Source organism: Salarias fasciatus, chromosome 19 (assembly GCF_902148845.1).
Source record: "Salarias fasciatus chromosome 19, fSalaFa1.1, whole genome shotgun sequence".
Lineage (NCBI taxonomy): Eukaryota > Metazoa > Chordata > Actinopteri > Blenniiformes > Blenniidae > Salarias > Salarias fasciatus.
Window position 1 is genome coordinate 7,507,852 of NC_043763.1, and position 16,403 is coordinate 7,524,254.

At 48.6% G+C, this 16,403-nt stretch overlaps 1 protein-coding gene across 3 annotated transcripts in view; it reads right to left on the bottom strand.

Moving 5' to 3' along the window:
• The window catches only part of LOC115406743 (claudin-20-like), a 118,485-nt gene that overhangs the window by 54,799 nt on the left and 47,283 nt on the right, over positions 1–16,403 (bottom strand). For all 3 annotated transcript variants that reach the window (XM_030116952.1, XM_030116951.1, XM_030116953.1), the window contains exons 2-9: positions 15,360–15,456; positions 13,338–14,510; positions 9,919–10,396; positions 9,529–9,701; positions 8,411–8,635; positions 5,481–5,666; positions 5,119–5,262; positions 934–993 (exon numbers count right to left, since the gene is read on the bottom strand). In XM_030116952.1, the coding sequence (XP_029972812.1) occupies positions 934–993; positions 5,119–5,262; positions 5,481–5,666; positions 8,411–8,635; positions 9,529–9,701; positions 9,919–10,396; positions 13,338–14,504 (2,433 nt within the window). In that variant the 5' untranslated portion in view covers positions 14,505–14,510; positions 15,360–15,456. The remainder of the gene's footprint in view (positions 1–933; positions 994–5,118; positions 5,263–5,480; positions 5,667–8,410; positions 8,636–9,528; positions 9,702–9,918; positions 10,397–13,337; positions 14,511–15,359; positions 15,457–16,403) is intronic.

A 16,403-nucleotide genomic window follows, 5' to 3' on the forward strand; every position in this document is an offset into this window, starting at 1 on the left:
CCTCAAGGTTGGGAACCGCTGCCCAGAAAGACCCAAACAATTACTGCAAGATTAGAAAAAGATCTGGAGAGCTTACCAACAAACTGCAAGAAATGAATTGTAATGAAGCGCATTTCTCGCTTGAAGCCAGCTCTTTCATGTCTGAAGTTTACTTCATCATTCGTCATTAAAATCAAATATTAATCAAAGCTAATTTATACTGAAGACTTGAAGACCGAGTGGATTTCAGGGTGAATCACAGCCCTTGCAATATCGCAGTCAAAATAAAGCACGAGTCGCTCGCGTGTGGAGGTGTGTGCTGAACAGCGGCCGACCGTGAGGACAAAGCGATGCAGGATCTGGAGGACAGTGTGGTTCGGAGTGGCGAGCTCACGGCAGTATTTCACACATTAGCGTGTAACCGCCCAGTAAATTGCAAAGGCTGCCACTCCGGTGTCTGGACGCTCAGATGGCCACAATCCACGCTCATCCATCATCCAACACTTTTACCGTCCACATATAAACTAGGCACCGGCCATTAACTGGATTATGGCGTGGACCGAGCCCCCCCCTCCACGCCGCTTCCCAACACGGCTCCTGTTAGACATGCCGCTTATTTATCTTGCAGACATCTGCGGATCAACATGAAAGGAGCCTCTGCTTTGATCCTGGACGGGTAATATGCCCGGGCACACACACACACACACACCCGCACACGCTGATCCCCTCATCTACACACCTCTCGTGGAAGAATATCTTTACACAGTCCGCTATCAGAGCCACCAGGTCAAAAGGAACGGCGGTCCCGTTTCTGCAACGGCTACTTCACGCTGCAAGTGCAAATAAAACGCTGCCACACGATGGAGGTGACAGATGGCGGAGGAATTTTTAAGAGATGTATCAAAAAGGTCCACAAAGCCATAGCGGGCAAAGTTAGCGAAGACTGTGACTCACCTCGGTGCTCCGGGGAGGCAGGGCGGCGTACGCTTGACCTCCAGCGTCGCTCTCAAAGATCTGAAATCAAGACACAAGACGCTCTGAAGTACAGACAGAGGGGCACCACGCTGATTGACTCATGAGCGATTAAGTGCCTCGCGCACTCCGGCAACACAATATTAAACACACACTGTGCCATTTTGTAGTTAATTAAAAACTACGCGCGGTGAGAGCGCCGCTTTGATACGGCTTCCAAACCGGGGCTGACTGGAGCCTTTGAAGGTGCATCGCTGGAAATTTGCTGAGGGTGAGTGTGTGTAAGCAAAGGAAGAGGAGTGTGTGTGTGTGTGTGTGTGTGTGTGTGTGTGTGTATGGACACTGAGTGGTTTTCTGTGCGGCAGAGAGATGAAAGGATGAATGAGTCCTCCAGCAGATGAGAAGAAGACGAGCTGTCCGACTCCGTTCCACCCAAACATCCACAGAGCCGAGACGAGCAGCTTCTCTTCTCGTGCGACTGAGCTGCTTGCTGGAGGTGCGTCTGCAGCCTCAGAGGGCTTCAACGGCTCTATAATACAGCGGTGACACGGAGCCATCCGTTAATACGAGGGCGTGACTGCGGTCCTCGCTCAAACAGGCAGTGGCCATCAGACGGTCCGCCGCTTGGCAGGACAGACGTGACAGGTGGCACAGCTGGCGCCGGGGCCGACCCCGGCTCAGAGGTACTCGTGTTTGGCCGCAAAACTAAAGCAACTCAAGCTGGGAGGTTTTTCTGCAAGATTTTCAAGATCCCATAGCTTACACTAGAAGTGTCAAATCTATTGCAGCTCAGAGGCCACACACAGTTTCAGCTGTACAAGTCCAAGAAATAACAACTCCGATCTTTTCCCTTTGGCTTCAAAGCAAAGAGGTACAAATTCAGTCTGGAAATTTTTATTTCTAAAGAAAGTTTTTACAAAATGGTTTAGAAATGACCAGAAATGTCTTTTAGAAATGTGTAATCTGGTTTGTTTCTCTTTGATGGCCTGCAACCTGCAGAGGGCTTCACACAGTCGGCTGGGAAGTCAGGTAAAGCAGAGCAGAAGATGAGTGGACAGACAGAAGAAGTGCGATTTGAACACATCATGACCACAGCTGGTAAAAAGTTACAGTCATGGTTTGATGATCATTGTGGCGTTAAAAATGAAGTAGCTTAATTGTACGTCAAACACATTCTTACAAATAGTGTGTTGTTAAATCTAGTAACATGACAATGATCAATGAAAAGATTTTAACGGCAGATTGCAGGTAATGTCTTGTTCAGCCTGTCAGACCTTTGTTTGACACCCGTGGTACCTCAACTTTACTCACCTCCGAAAACATTACCTAGAATACTTTACTATGATCCCAGACAAAAAGAAAAAAACTTTCGAACTCTCAGAATAGCAGTGAGAAGCACTTTGTGACCTCTAATCAGCAGACTACATTTCCAAAGTGACTATAAACAGCGCAGCTTCACCGTAAAATGTCTAATTTTAGAAAGCTTTCCCAACTCGCCCACAAATCCACGGGCCTTCCTGGCCCGATTCCCACAGCCGGTCGGCCGGCCGGCTCCGTTCCTGCGTACAGAGATCTGCTGAGACGGACGAGGAGAGACAAAACGAGAGGGAAGGGAGACGGCGGGGGGGGGGGGGGGGGGGGGGGGGGGGGGGGGGGGCATGACTTAGGGGCAGGGTTTGCGGAGCGCAGCGTCGCAGTGCTAAACGGGATTTAGGCTTAGTCAACACAGATGAGTCAGTATGGAAACTGTGGGGCCGGCGGGGAACGCTCTGATGTTCACGCACTGGGAAACAAGAAGGGGGGAAAAAAAAAAAACAGGAAAGACAAACGGTGAGAGGAAGACGAAAAGCCAGGTTTAAGAGATTTAGCATGTGGGGGGGACATGTGGTGTGTCTGAGTGGGAACGGGGGGGGGGGGGAGAAGACAAGAAAACCAGAGAATTCGAGGATAGTTTGGCTGCTTTCCTGTCCAAACCCGACTGAGGACGTCACAGCATGATGTCATTCAGAAACGGCCACGCATGGATTTTCCACGCCGGATAACTGCGCACCGAAACTAACGCCACAATGATCTCTCATTCTCCAAAGAAAAGAACCGAGAAACAAGCCCGGGAATCCGAGAAACGCCTTGAAGCTCGTGCCAGCCATTTACTGCTTCTTATTAGCCTCGGAGTGAAGACGAAAATACCAGGAAATGCTTAGAAGAAACTTGGAAGAGAGGGGAAACCTGAGGGGGTGGGGGGGGTATAAAAAAGGAGGCTGTTTAATATTTAGTGTCTTTACACTAAACCATCTGCCAGTGTCTGCGGGGCTCAGGAAGAAGCGGCGGACGCCATCTACCACATAAGGTTTTTAATAATTCATGCTTCTGCTGCAGCGTCACCGAGGCCTGGCCGGACAGATTTCCCAGAGAGAGAGAAAAAAATTTAAAAAAAGAATAGCGCGCACACCTTGTGGAACGACTCGTAAATATCTCCGAGCAGGTGGCGGCGTAGATGAGCGAGATGGGGGCTAAGCGGAACAGGACAGGGAGCGATTTGTAAGCAGTCGGGAAGCGGGTAAACGCGAGAGTCTGATTAGGAACAATAAGAAAGCTCAGCAGCGAGGATCACTCCCGTCTCCCTCTGCAGTCTCCGCTAATGAACAGGAGGTCCATAAAAGAGCAAATGAGAGACGGCACCTTAAATAGACCAACCGCGAGGAGAGTGTTCTCCAAGGCCGCAGCTTCAGGATCTCCGTATCAATAAATAACCCTCCCGCTTCAGTTTAATTAATAACCTTCGAGGGTTACCCCCCCTCCCCACACACACACACACACCTGGGTGAGGAATGCATGCAAACTTTTTTCATGCTAAAGCAGGAGGAGGATGTTAGCTAACATGCTTTTAATTAATAACAACCCCCCCCGGGGGGGAGGGGCGAAATGTGCTGAGAGCGCCGTGTGACTTCAACACACCTCTCCGTTTCTTTCATGTCAACTACACGCGCGGCGAGTAAGCGATAACGCCGCCGACGTGTTTCGTTAGCCAACGTGAGCGATGAGCGCCGAGGGGAGTTAGCATTTACTCTTTTTCCCCTCTCTCTCTCTCTCTCTCTCGAGCTCACACTCATGCATGTGTCTGCACATTATGAAAACATGCTTATGAATCCTGCATGTTCATGTTATGGATATTCCTGCCTCTGCTTGGGGGGGGGGGGGGTGTGAGGGGGGTGATCCTGCTATAAGCAGCTGCTAGTTCACCCCGCCTGAGGAGTTTCATTACTGCAGGATTTAATGGGGATTATTTAATGTCACCTGAAAGCCCAGAAGCAGCCGTCAGGCTCTCAAACTGTGACAAGGACACAAAAACACTGTCGTAAAGTTCATGATTTCACATTTCTCTTATTACCATATCTATTTTTTGATTGAAGCGATAGCCCCGCGGGCTTGCTGCAAGTCACAGATAAAAAAAAAAAAGAAAAAAAAAAGGAGTTTTTCAATTTAACGACATACAAAATGATTCGCAAACACCTTGAACGTAATGAGGCGACTGTGGAGCATAATTTCATCTCCAGGCAGAGAGATGTCCTGTTTTTAGCTTGGAGAAAATTACTATTGATTCTTTTTTAAACGCAAATCTAATTTGCATTTCAACATATTCTAATTTCATACATGACGAATTCAAATCTTTTAATAAAGGTTACAGTTCTTGTGCGTCATTCGTGCCTTTTTTCTTACTTTTTACTTGCTGCAGTTAAAGTAAAATATCTTGCTTTTTTTTTTTAACTGCTGTGGCGTGAAAACAACCACACCAGCGTGAAGCAACACCTTCAAGTTTTTGAGCTAACAGGCCCTTAAAACTCTGATCAGCGATGCAGCGAAGGCCTGTTTGATGAGCAGATCAAATACAATGTTACATAAAAGTCAAAGCATTTGTGCAGAACGTATGAATGAATGTTATGCCCTTGAAAAAAGTGTCGATGCAGGAAAGGAAATGTGGTATAATAATATAAGCACGGGGTAGCTATGAGAGGAAATTATCTTCATCCCTCCTTTGCATTCACTACACAGAGCTGACCTTTGGCCCTTAAGCACACATGCTAGGAGCAGTGGGCTGAACCCAGGAGACACTGAGGGTCAAAGGTCGTGCTCACAGGCCCTCAGAGGTAACCTGGGATCCAGTATTACCTGTGACGCAGAGGGTCTCTTCTCTCGACCCCTCTTGGTGAGGTTGTCGAGGCCCTTCAGCGAGGAGAAGAGGCCTCTCTTCCGCTGTTTGTGCGTCAGGGACAGCGAGCGCCTCCTGACCGCGGCCTCGTCTCTGGAACAGATCTGAAGCGACACAATTATCACTTTCAAAAACAGATCTAATCAAAACATCTTGATTGCAGTTGTTTTTCCCCTTCAACGATTCGCAGAGGAAACATTTGCAGGATTCAGTTTTTCGAGGTTGCTGTGAGACATCACGCTAATCAGAAGTGAAATGCGGCACACGTCAAGAAAAACACTGCTGCAGTTCACAGCGGCTCATCTGTCCGAGCGGCTCTCACCAGCGCGTGGAAGGAGGAAACGGAGAAAATGCCCAGGCGTCCCAGGGTGCTTTTGGTGGGGCGGCCGGCGATGGCCAGCAGGCTCTTGGGATTGGGCAGCTCTCCACCCTGCAAACTGGCCAGGTAGCAGCGCATCCTGAACAGATCCATGTTGAACCGCTCCAGGTTCTGCTCCCACTGCTGGATCTGGAGGAAAACGGGAAGAAAACAGCTTAATTCCTCGATGGGAACCTGTTGTGTTTTTTTTCCTCCCACTGGTGATGGATGAAGCTAAAAGCGAGAAAGGGAGGAGGCATGGCATCAAAGAGGGAGATCCAGGGTCACTCAAGTGCTTTCCTTGAAGCTGCAATTGCTTGCAGATGTTGGTGGAGGCTACGGGCACTTCTTGGTGGAGGTTTGATAGCGAGGGATGACTGAATACCCACTGCGTGTGTGTGTGTGTGTGTGTGTGTGTGTGAGAGGAACAAATCCAAATGCCTGTTTTTATGAAGGTTTAGAGAGGCTGGTGATGTTGCACAGACCACCCATTAAAGTTACACACACATACACACGTGCAATTTTTACAGTTGCACCCCCCAAATCCATCCCTGTTTGCACTATGCAAGCTATAAGAAAGTGCTTATTTTGTTGGCTGGAGACCGGCTTTAACGAGAACACTCAAGTTAAACAACCTTCCATAACAACTGGATTTAATAGGTCTCCTCTGCGCTCCGAGTTCATTTACAATAACGCCCCCTGTGGTGCTGTGCCATTAGGTCCCATTCACATCGGCTGCATTCTTTAGGATTAGGAGCAAACTGAGAAAAGACCACAGGGAGGTGTTTCATAAACCTGCGACTTCTCAAATATCTCAGACGAAGACCTTGCACAGAGAATACTGAGAAACCAAAACTCCTGTGTTCGTAAGCAGGGCAGGTGGCCTCGGCCAGTGACCTCCAGTCAAGAACACTGGAACATTCCTGCTCTAGATGGAAGCTGTCAGGAGATCTCTGCTGGGAATGAACACTCTTTAGACCTTATTTCAAGCATCTCATCTACTTATTGAAACAAAATGACCCACTGTGCAAATCATAACGGCTGGAGACAATGGGAACATTTCAGCCCCTAAAAAAACTTACAGCTTGACGCTCAAACTGAGCAGTTGCGCTAATTATGACACTTCAAGCAATCGCGGTTTGATTTTATAATCAATTTTAATGATTACTACACACGTACTTGTACTTGGATGACTTTGGGGTGTGTGTTTTCATCAAAAGTCCGCTCCGTCTTGTCCAGGTCTCGGTCCTGGCTGAACTTGAAGATCTCGCACATAAATCCTCAAAGCTTGTTTTTTTTTTTTTTTTTTTTCCAAACCCGCTATTTATGGGTCATTAGATAAACACACAAAGTTCTGCAGGACCTGTGATTTAATTCCACTGAGTAGTCTGAAAATGACTTTAGATGGGAAAGGAGGCATTACTGGCTAAATCAGATAAGCTCCTTCCTCAAAAGCGCAGACAAATTTAGGAGAGTTGCTACTCAGGAGGAATTCATGTCTGTGTATAAACTCTCTCACAGTATCCCTGCACGCTTTGGGTTTACACGCAATCTGGATCTGTTTGTTATTATCACTGTCTTCTTTAGGAACTCCCTAAAATAGCACACTTCTAAAATTTAGGGATGATTTTCTACTTTTAAACTCAAACCGAGGATGTGTAAATTTGTTCGATGCGTACGTTGTGAGGTCTGAGTAAATTCTGTGAAAAGTTGGGTATGTTCGGGCCCATCTGGTCCTACGCGCACAGCTTATTTACATCCATTTCAGAGTCATTAAGCTCAGCAGAAGACTTTTCTTTGCACAGATTCTCATCTTTTCTCATTCCCTCCTTGAACATCTGCCCTCTCTGCTCAGTAAAAACCCTAATGCATCGTAAGTCTTTCAATGCAACTTGAGCGCACGGTGTGTGCGTGTGTGTGTGTGTGTGTGTAAAAGGGGGCAAATGCAGACTTCAAACAAGGTCTACTGGCACTGATTTCAGCAGACATGGGTGGGGGTGGGCGGGGACATCAAAGCAGTGCCCTGTTGGTGCGAGACAACTCAAGCGAAACCCTAAATCTATCATCAGCCTGGAGGCGCCTGTATCAGAGCCCCGTCCCATACCTCCCCTGACCCTATCATTGACTCCAACCCCGTCTGTCTCCTTCGTCTGCTCCGAGGTGGCACGCCGGCTAATTGGAAACAGGCACGAGCGCACAGCGAGGCGGTGACATCTCCATCGGTCATTACCGCCGTGAGCTGTCCGGCCGGCGTCTCCCTCCTGTTCTTCCCGATAACATATTTACCTTTCTGCTCTTCCAACTGAAACCAAACCACTGCAGCAGCAAATGCTGCTTTGAGTCATCAGCGTGCTCACATTCAAAAAGCCAAAGTATAAATTAACCTAAAGAGGAGCATTAAGTCACTGACCACATGAAGTGAAGGTACGGTTTGTGAATGGAGGCAGATTTTCCCACACATTTTACAATTTCCCATAAAAAGTATTTGTGTTCTTGTTAAGACATAGGTAAAAGGTTTTTTTTTTTTTTTTTTTTCCATCTATAATCTGCTGCAGCACAGCGATTCTCCCCCGGGCTGTGAGGAGGAGGAGGAGGATAATGCACATTGAGAGTCCATTACTGGGAAACATCTGGAATCCCAATCTGATGCCCGGGGAGCGATCCGCTCCCCCGGGCCCCTCGCAATGCGTTTGGGGACTCGCACATTTAGGCCACTTCACCCACCCGCAGACAAAAATAAAGCTCAGGCTCACAAAAAGGGGGGAATAAAGTAGGGCGAACGAGCCACGTGGCCTAAAATCCACCTGATACTGGAGCGCCGCGAGGCGAACTCGGAGTAGCTGCGGTTTATTCAATTTCACAATCGATGTCGACGGACGGTGTCGCCGCCCCACCTGATTCTCGATGGCCTTGCGGTTTTTGGGGTCGCCGACGACGGTCAGCTGGAGCTCGGCCATCTTCTTCATCTTGCCGTCCATGTCGATCTTCTGCAGCAGGCCGCGGACCTGGCTGCGCAGCAGGCGCACCGTGTCCTCCTTCCCCTGGCGCTTGGCCAGCAGCGACGCGCTGGCGGAGTGGATGGCCGTCACCCAGTTCTCCAGGTCGGTCTGGTTGGTGGCCTGGAAGGGCAGCGAGAGGACAGAGAGAGCTCGATTGGGCGAGCGTTCCTCGTTACGAGGCGGATTCATAGATCCGGAGCAAGATAAATCTCTCCGCAGCGCTGCCGTCGTGTTATTGTACCATATATCACAATAAGATCATTGAGGGCCATGCTGGGCTTTGCTGGATCAATAAAAAAAAAATGTTGATTAACAGCCTATGCAGTCGGTAAATGTTCAGATCAAACATGTATTTTGGTATTTAAAAAGCCATTTTATAGCTGCGTTAATCCCCCTGGTGCAGAAATCACCTGTCACAGTGACTGGTGCTCAACAGAGCATGCAAATGGAAACAAAAGGCTGAATCCAGGCTGTCTTTATAAGCGACAGCCGATTCTCCCTTTCCTTCCCTCCGACAACGTGACACGCTGCATCCTAGGAAACCCATAAGCCTCAGCGCTAGAAGAAATAGCCAGCGCCGGGCCTGAATTTGGTGGAGAAAGATAAGTCAGCGAGCACAACGGGCAGAGCAGGATGTGCTCTCTGTCCGCGCTGGAAAGTTTGAGGACTTTACAACTTAGTCAGGGGCTGAAATTGGTCACTTTATATGCAACACTCGAGGGAAGGGGAGCCAAAAAGTGTGTCTGTGTGTGTGTGTGTGTGTGTGTGTGTGTGTGGGATAATTTAACCATGCTCTGCAACAGCACACAGTGGGAACATTTTTGCACATTTTAGGTTTTCGAAAAAAACGAGTCTACTGTCAGCTTCAGGGTAACAGTGCTGACTGGATGGTGACCAACAGCACTAACAATGTTTTAGTCCCATGAATCCAAATCTGACGGCACTGAACGCTCTATACACTCCAATATCAAGGTTTCAGATCAGAGTCACCACTGATGGATTGACCATCTCACCTGGAAGAGGTAGACGTCCCCGTACGAGTTGCTGAGGCAGAAGACGTTCTCCTTCTTGGGGTGTTCGGGGACAGACTGGACGATGCTGTCCTCGGCCAGCAGGGCGTAGCGGGGCGACAGCTCCTGCTCCGGGGAGCCTTTACCGTAGGTTTCATAGAACAGCAGCGTACATCCTGCAGGAGAAGGGGAAAAAAACACCAAAATAGAGAGATCAACATGCAAACATACAGAGAGGCATGCCATAAAATTCTAATTGTGCATTTCACTAAATCAGGAAAAAATGTGCTTACAAGGGTTTTGTTTATATTGCAAAGGCTACCTTTTTTTAATAGATGCATATTAGTAAAGCAGTAAATTCTCATTTCTGAAGGTGAGGCGACCCGACCTCACCTTTCAGGGTCACCCAGTACTGCTTCCACTTGCGGCGGGTCACCAGCTCCAGCTTCCTGTCCTTGTGCAGGGTGACGAGGGGCTTGAAGGAGAGCCAGCCGGCCCTCCGGACCACGCCCTGCTCCTTCTCGAACAGCAGGTCCAGCTCCTCCAGCGAGCCCTCGGCCGACTCGCTGCTGCTCTCGCCCTCCTCCGTGCCCGTGGACGGGTCTCGTCTCTCGCCGCCGCTGCCCCCCGCCCCTCCTCCTCCTCCTCCTCCTCCCTGTCCGGCGCCGGTCTCCAGCTCCCTCATGAAGTTCTCGTAGATGTTCTGGCGGAGCACATCGCCGCTCGCTTGGTGGATGGCCCCTGAGGACTGGGCCCTGGAGGTCCCTGGGAACCAGACCAGGCTGGAAACCTGCGAGGGGGAGCTGGTGTCGGCGGTGAGGCCGTCCACCCCGCTGTCAAAGGCGTCACTCAGGTCCTTGTACCTGTTTTCCTGATGAGGGAGAAAGGACGAAAACACGTGAGGAATGCGAGGAATTCCAACTTGAAGGTCAGAGGAGAACGAGAAGACGATTGTGAGAATATTACATTTTTACTGAAAAGCTGGAAGTGAAACTTGTGGTCTGGTTGAAACATTTCAGTTCAGATCATTGTTCTCATTTATCTTTAGGTGAAAGAAATCCTTGTTTGCCCCCCAGACGTGCAGACTTCTTCAAGCTTACAGTGAGACAGAAATCAACAGTGCTTCTTTCAATTAACCCGACGGCGCTGCGAAACTTTAAAAAAAAATAAAAAATCTAGTCCAATTGCTCGAACCTACTTCAAAGTCTCCATTACAACTCTCTAAATTTTTCACTCGTCTGAGAAAGTGGGACAAATTCCCTGTGATGGCACCTGGGAGGTTGGAACCCTCCAGGCTCAGACAATTTCACGTCATCTGAGGTACGCTGTGGCTTCCCAATTCTGCAAATGAACACTTGATGGAATTGCAGCCTTTCATGCCTAATGACAACCCAGCTACACTCGACTAGATTACAGCATCGATTCTGCCGCCGGCAGCACACTGGAGCACCCTCCACACGGTGTGCAGCGTCATGCCACAGCTCATTCTCTCCATCTTTTGTTTGTTCGTGCATCTCACTCAGCTGTATGCAGATCCTCTCTGCTCTAAACCGACTCCCGATGCTGTCTGTTTCCTTCAGGATTCAGTCACCTGACAATGTAGAGCTTCAACTTTCAGAGCAGCAATGAACCGAGTGAACCCCCACCATGTTCATTTGAGGATAGCCCGTGTGTAACCATTACGTCCACCTGCCACATTGAAATACGCAGTATTTGCAGTCAGTCCACAGGAAAATGCGGACCGTGCGCAGGGTGGGTCTCTCCCTGGTTTCCTTCAGCTGACAGCGCTCAGAGGTCTGCACCTTCCCTCAGTTCTCTACCAGCTGCCTTTCATTAGAATGCAGGTACTAGGACTACGGGACCAGGGTCAGAATGTGACCTTAAAACCCCCACGTGTCCAGGTGGAGAGGAGCCAGGGCTGCATGTTGCCTTACATGTTGAAATAAGGCACTGTAATCTGTCCTTTGAGATATAATGGACATGAAGGTTTAAAGCTAAAAGAGCCCAGAAAACTTAAGTCCCAAGGAATCCTCAAAAAGGTGAAGCTTTTAAACGGAAATTCAGGCCCCTACTTGTGTTTACAAAACATTTCTTCTTTGAGTAACTGCACCCTGTTTGACTGTGTCCTGAGAGTTTCTACAGCTGAAATAAAGCAACCATTTAACAACTTCAGCTTGAAGAAAATCTAGAGTAAATAAACCAGCTCAGCACCGGCACATGGTCATAAATTAACATGGGGTTATGGCAAGCAGGAGCTTTAAAGAGACATTAGTGAAGTTAAGTGAAAGCAGCACAGGACTCAGAATGAACGGCCCGGGTCTTCTAAGTATTTGTCACTGACTGGGTTAGCAGTGTCAACGCAAAGCATCATCTATTTAACTCCAGATTATCTGCTGTTAAAGCACAAGGAGAGGCTCACAAATTCTCACACTAGCAAAGAAGAAAATTCCTTTTGAATGCTATGATTGTTCTATTCTGCCCTTTGTTTTTGCTGTAAGTCCCGGCTGACTACGCGGAAATCCATATTAGCAGCTTTATTCTCTGAGGAACGTGAGGGGAGCCCGGGAAATCTGCAGACAACAGCCCGCACAACTACAAGTCATTCATTAACATTAGAGCAGGGGCGGGGTTAAATCTTCAGCTTGGATTTAGTTTCACTCTACAGTCTCTCAGAGGCTTACAGCTATTCTCTTGGCAGTATCCACGCAGCACGCTTAAAACTTTTACAAGGGAAGGCAAAACGAATTAATGCAGAAACAATTGCTTTCAAGCCTCAAAGACAGACAGGGACACGGGTTGAGGCTCAGTTCGAACAAATGTTTCAGACCAAATTAAAGCCAGTCTGTGTGCAACAGAATGGTACAGTACGTATAAACATGTGCGGGCAACATGCTGATGAGCAGCGGTTATTTCCGACTCTTCCTCTGACCCCTGACTCCACTTTACCTCTGGGAAATCATGCATGTAAATGTAAGCAATCTTGAGCTCAGTCTGAACCGCTAGCATTTCTCTGCAGCATCATCTTCCATTCCCAAATTCTCTGCAATACTATTAACTGATTAAAACCTCCGTAAAACTACTCAGCAAATTGTTATTACTTTACTAATGAGCACAGAGTCAAAAAAACCAATTCAGCTGGATCAACGACCTCACTAAGATGCTACAAGGGTACCTAACTTGTAAACAAAAGGCGCTACAAGCATGCAGCAAGCACTCTGCTTTTCATCACTAATCACATTCATGACACAGACGAGATTTACCCACCCAGCAGAAATGGTCAGGAAACCTGCATATCCGACTTATTTTCCTGAAACAATCGTCCATGTCTTTAAGAGACCCTCTCATCCATCCTAGTGATAAACCACTAGTCCCAGCGCTGCCTGCCCTACAAATTTCATTTTGCAGCGCCCCGCAGTGACCTCTCCTTGGACAGCTGGTGTTGTGGTGCAGAAAGACCAGAGGACGGTGGTTGGTTCTCAGCCACGCCAGGACAACCGCTGTGGCTTACTATCAAATAAACCTGAGCCAGGTGGGGAACTGTCTGCGAATGTTTGTTACCAAAGCTCTCCTCTGATTTGGGCTGGTTATATGAGAGCTACGCAAGTTCAGAACAAGATTCAGCAACTGTGGGATGAAATACTGAGAACTAGAGGTGGGCTACAGGGTGACAAACACATAATCTAAGCAACATATAGGTTTACATACCATGTGTATAAGATTTCCGCAAGAACCCTGCGATCAATAAAGGAAATTATTCAGAACTGCTTAGGCAATATTAAAATAACTACAGAGCTGACTGTGGCCAGACTCACCTGGGTCTTCCTCTTCTTCCGGGTGAGGCTGCCCGTCCAGTCACTGAAGCGTCTCATGCGGTTTTTGATTGAGCCTTTCTTCTGGAAACCGAAGTCAGGCCCGGACTGCTCCTGGTGCTGTTCCTGCTCAGCGTACTGAGACAGGTTCTCACTAATGGTGTGAGCTTTGGGTCGACGGCATGGAAGAGTGTACGACGAGTACTGACGGGCATCTGAGCACTCTTCTTCCAATGGGACATCCAGGACGGATGCAAAGGAGGCCCTGTGCGGCCTCTGGCCCGCTGGAGGATCCTGTATTTGGAAGGACAGGTCCCTGACGGTGGGGAAGGTAGCGGCCATCGTGGGATCCCTGTAAAGGTCGGTGATGGACAATGGAGGCGACTGTTCTGCAAAGGTGTCAAGTTGGTGAATGGGTGACGGCACTACAGTGCAAGCTTGGTCCTGCTCACAGAGCTCCGTGCTGGGCCCCCATGGAGAATCATACCAGGAGCCGTCAGAGCTGAGTGAGCTTCCTTTGCTGGTCCTGGCGGTGGAGGAGGTGGAGGCCGGTGGTGGGCCACTGCAGTGGTCATCCTGCCTACTGCCACTGGACCCGGGCAGACTCGGGGTGGAGGAAGACTCCAAATTGGGGGAGAATTTGAGAAGCTGGACCGGACCCGAAGCCTGGTCGAGCAGAAGGGGGTTCCCGGAGGTGTTGGTGAACTCCACCCTCAGACTACCGTCCTTCTTTATCACCACCCGTGGGCTGCTCTGTTCCTCTAACGCCTCTCGATCCTCACTATGTCCGTTCAGAGTGTGCCCGTTCAGCTCAGCCCCGTATGGATTATCCTCATAGTCCTCAAACAAGTGTCTCTTTCGTATCCCACAACCGGGGGAGCGATGCCAGCGATGCTCGCCGGGGCTGCCCCCCCTCACCCCCTTGGAGACGTAGTCACAGTGCCGAGTAGTGTAAGGCTGCCTGCTTTTAGCCGGGGACAGACAGCCGCGGCCAACACACCTGGCCTTGTACCCCGAGCCCACTGGAGCGTTTTTCCACCAGGAGTGGGGTGACAGAGCGTCATCTTTGGCTGAGCGGGAATTCAATGAATATGGCTTCTGTTTCCCGGGGAAGATAAAGCCTGTGCCTTTAGGGCCCTGAATGCTGTACTGGCTCTCTGAATTCCCCATCTTGGCCTGGAAAAAAAAAAAAAAAAAAAAAAAACTGTAAATACACTCATAATGTCATCAGCATTGTGCGGCCGGAAAATTCATGATGTTCACATATGGCACAAATATCTATATATACATGGCAGTGTATGACATTATGAGCACTCATTGGAGACATAAAGCGAATTACTCATAAACAATAATGGAACACATAAAGCCAGACCTTATGCACACACAGTGCCATTATTTATTGTTTCCACAGTGAAAACAACAGCAGGTCCCACATTTTCCTGATGGCTTTCAGAAAGAATAGCTGCAACTGATTCTCTCACTTTTAAACACGGGTTTGTATGATCTGCCGTTTCCCTACATGCTTCTACTCTTCCTGCAGGAAAGTCAGGGGAGACGAACGGGCGTTTAACCCGTCGCGGCTATTATGCGTGACGACAGTGAGAACAATGAGAAAATCACTTCCAGGCGGTCCACAATATTTTTACATTAGCAGCTGAGAGCCGTGACCAGATAGATATTTCATTACAGAGTTTAGAGAGCATAAACTACGGGGAGACGGCGGACAGCAACAGGCAGGATCTGAGTCTGCTGCCAGTGCGTGATGCCGTTATGTAATGGGTGCAGGGGAAGGCCAACACCTCAAGTAGCCTTCATGTGTTTGAATTAGCACACCAAGTAGATTAACAACTAAAAGAAACCACATAAGAACATGCAGGACGGACGTTACACCTCTTTTTTCCAGTACTGCTACACAACATAATGTGTCACGATAAATACACAAAAGGGTTTGAATATCAAAGATGATAAAGATCACACTGAAGTGACAGAACTGTGGGAAATGAAGGCCACAGTTCTTGGACTCACCTCCCTGGACGTCTCTTCTCAGACTGGAAATTCTACGAACGAGGTTCTCTCCGCCTCATGTCTCAAAATAAACTCAGTCCACCGTCATCTGGCTCATCTGAAACACACAAGCAGAAGTTGACTCAGTACTGAGTTTCTTTCCACAGCTCAACACTGTACCATGCAGTGAGTACCACGTTTGATAACAGGTGTGCCTGTTAAAGAGGAGACCTAATCCTCCACAGTTGGCAGGGACACTGCTTGTTTCTCACAGAGATATACACAAATCCCCGCAATGCTGAATCACACAGAAGCAATGCCGCTATCTGAGATCGTCTCACTTTCACTCTTGTCCTTGTGCTGTACAGGCAAGGTGATTTGGAAAAATGATTCTCTGAAAAGTTTCAAAAGCAGTCCGGTGAATTTCACTGCATGTGATCCCAGTTAGAGACACATCGGCCAAAGATGTGAGCTGTGCAGGGCTGCGCGGTGGAGCAGTGCCACCCTGGCGCTACAGAACCGCTTGTTTAAAAAAAATTCGCTCCTCCCCTCCCAGAGCACTTCTCCCCCAATCAGCCATCCAAACCAAACATTTGTTGCATTTTTCCATCTTCCCGCAAGTAGATGACGTCGTCTTTGGTCCAGTTTGGGAAAGTTTTGTCAAAGCTGACTACAGTTTACCCGCCTGTTTATTTTTAAACCTTGGAACCTTCGCTCCCCCCTCCTCCATTTTTTTTTTCTTTCCTTCACTCGTCAGTGCCAAATTTGTCAGCGGAGAGTTGGGGGGGAGAGCACGAGCAGGAGCAAGAAAGAGCCCTTTGCAGAGGCGCCGGGTTTCCAGCAGCATCGTGAAGCGGCGTGACTTCCCCATCTGTGTCTGACATTACCCTTGTAAACGCATGTAGCTCCTAGTCTGAGGGGGTTTTCAAATAGCGCTAACTCCACTAAGCCCGGCGGCACACGTACAACATGTGTGAAGTTACAGTGTAAACAGCACACTGCCAACAGCCCTCCCCTTCTGGATTAAGCGACCTGTAGCATTAAGAGTTTATCTTCTCCTGCTTG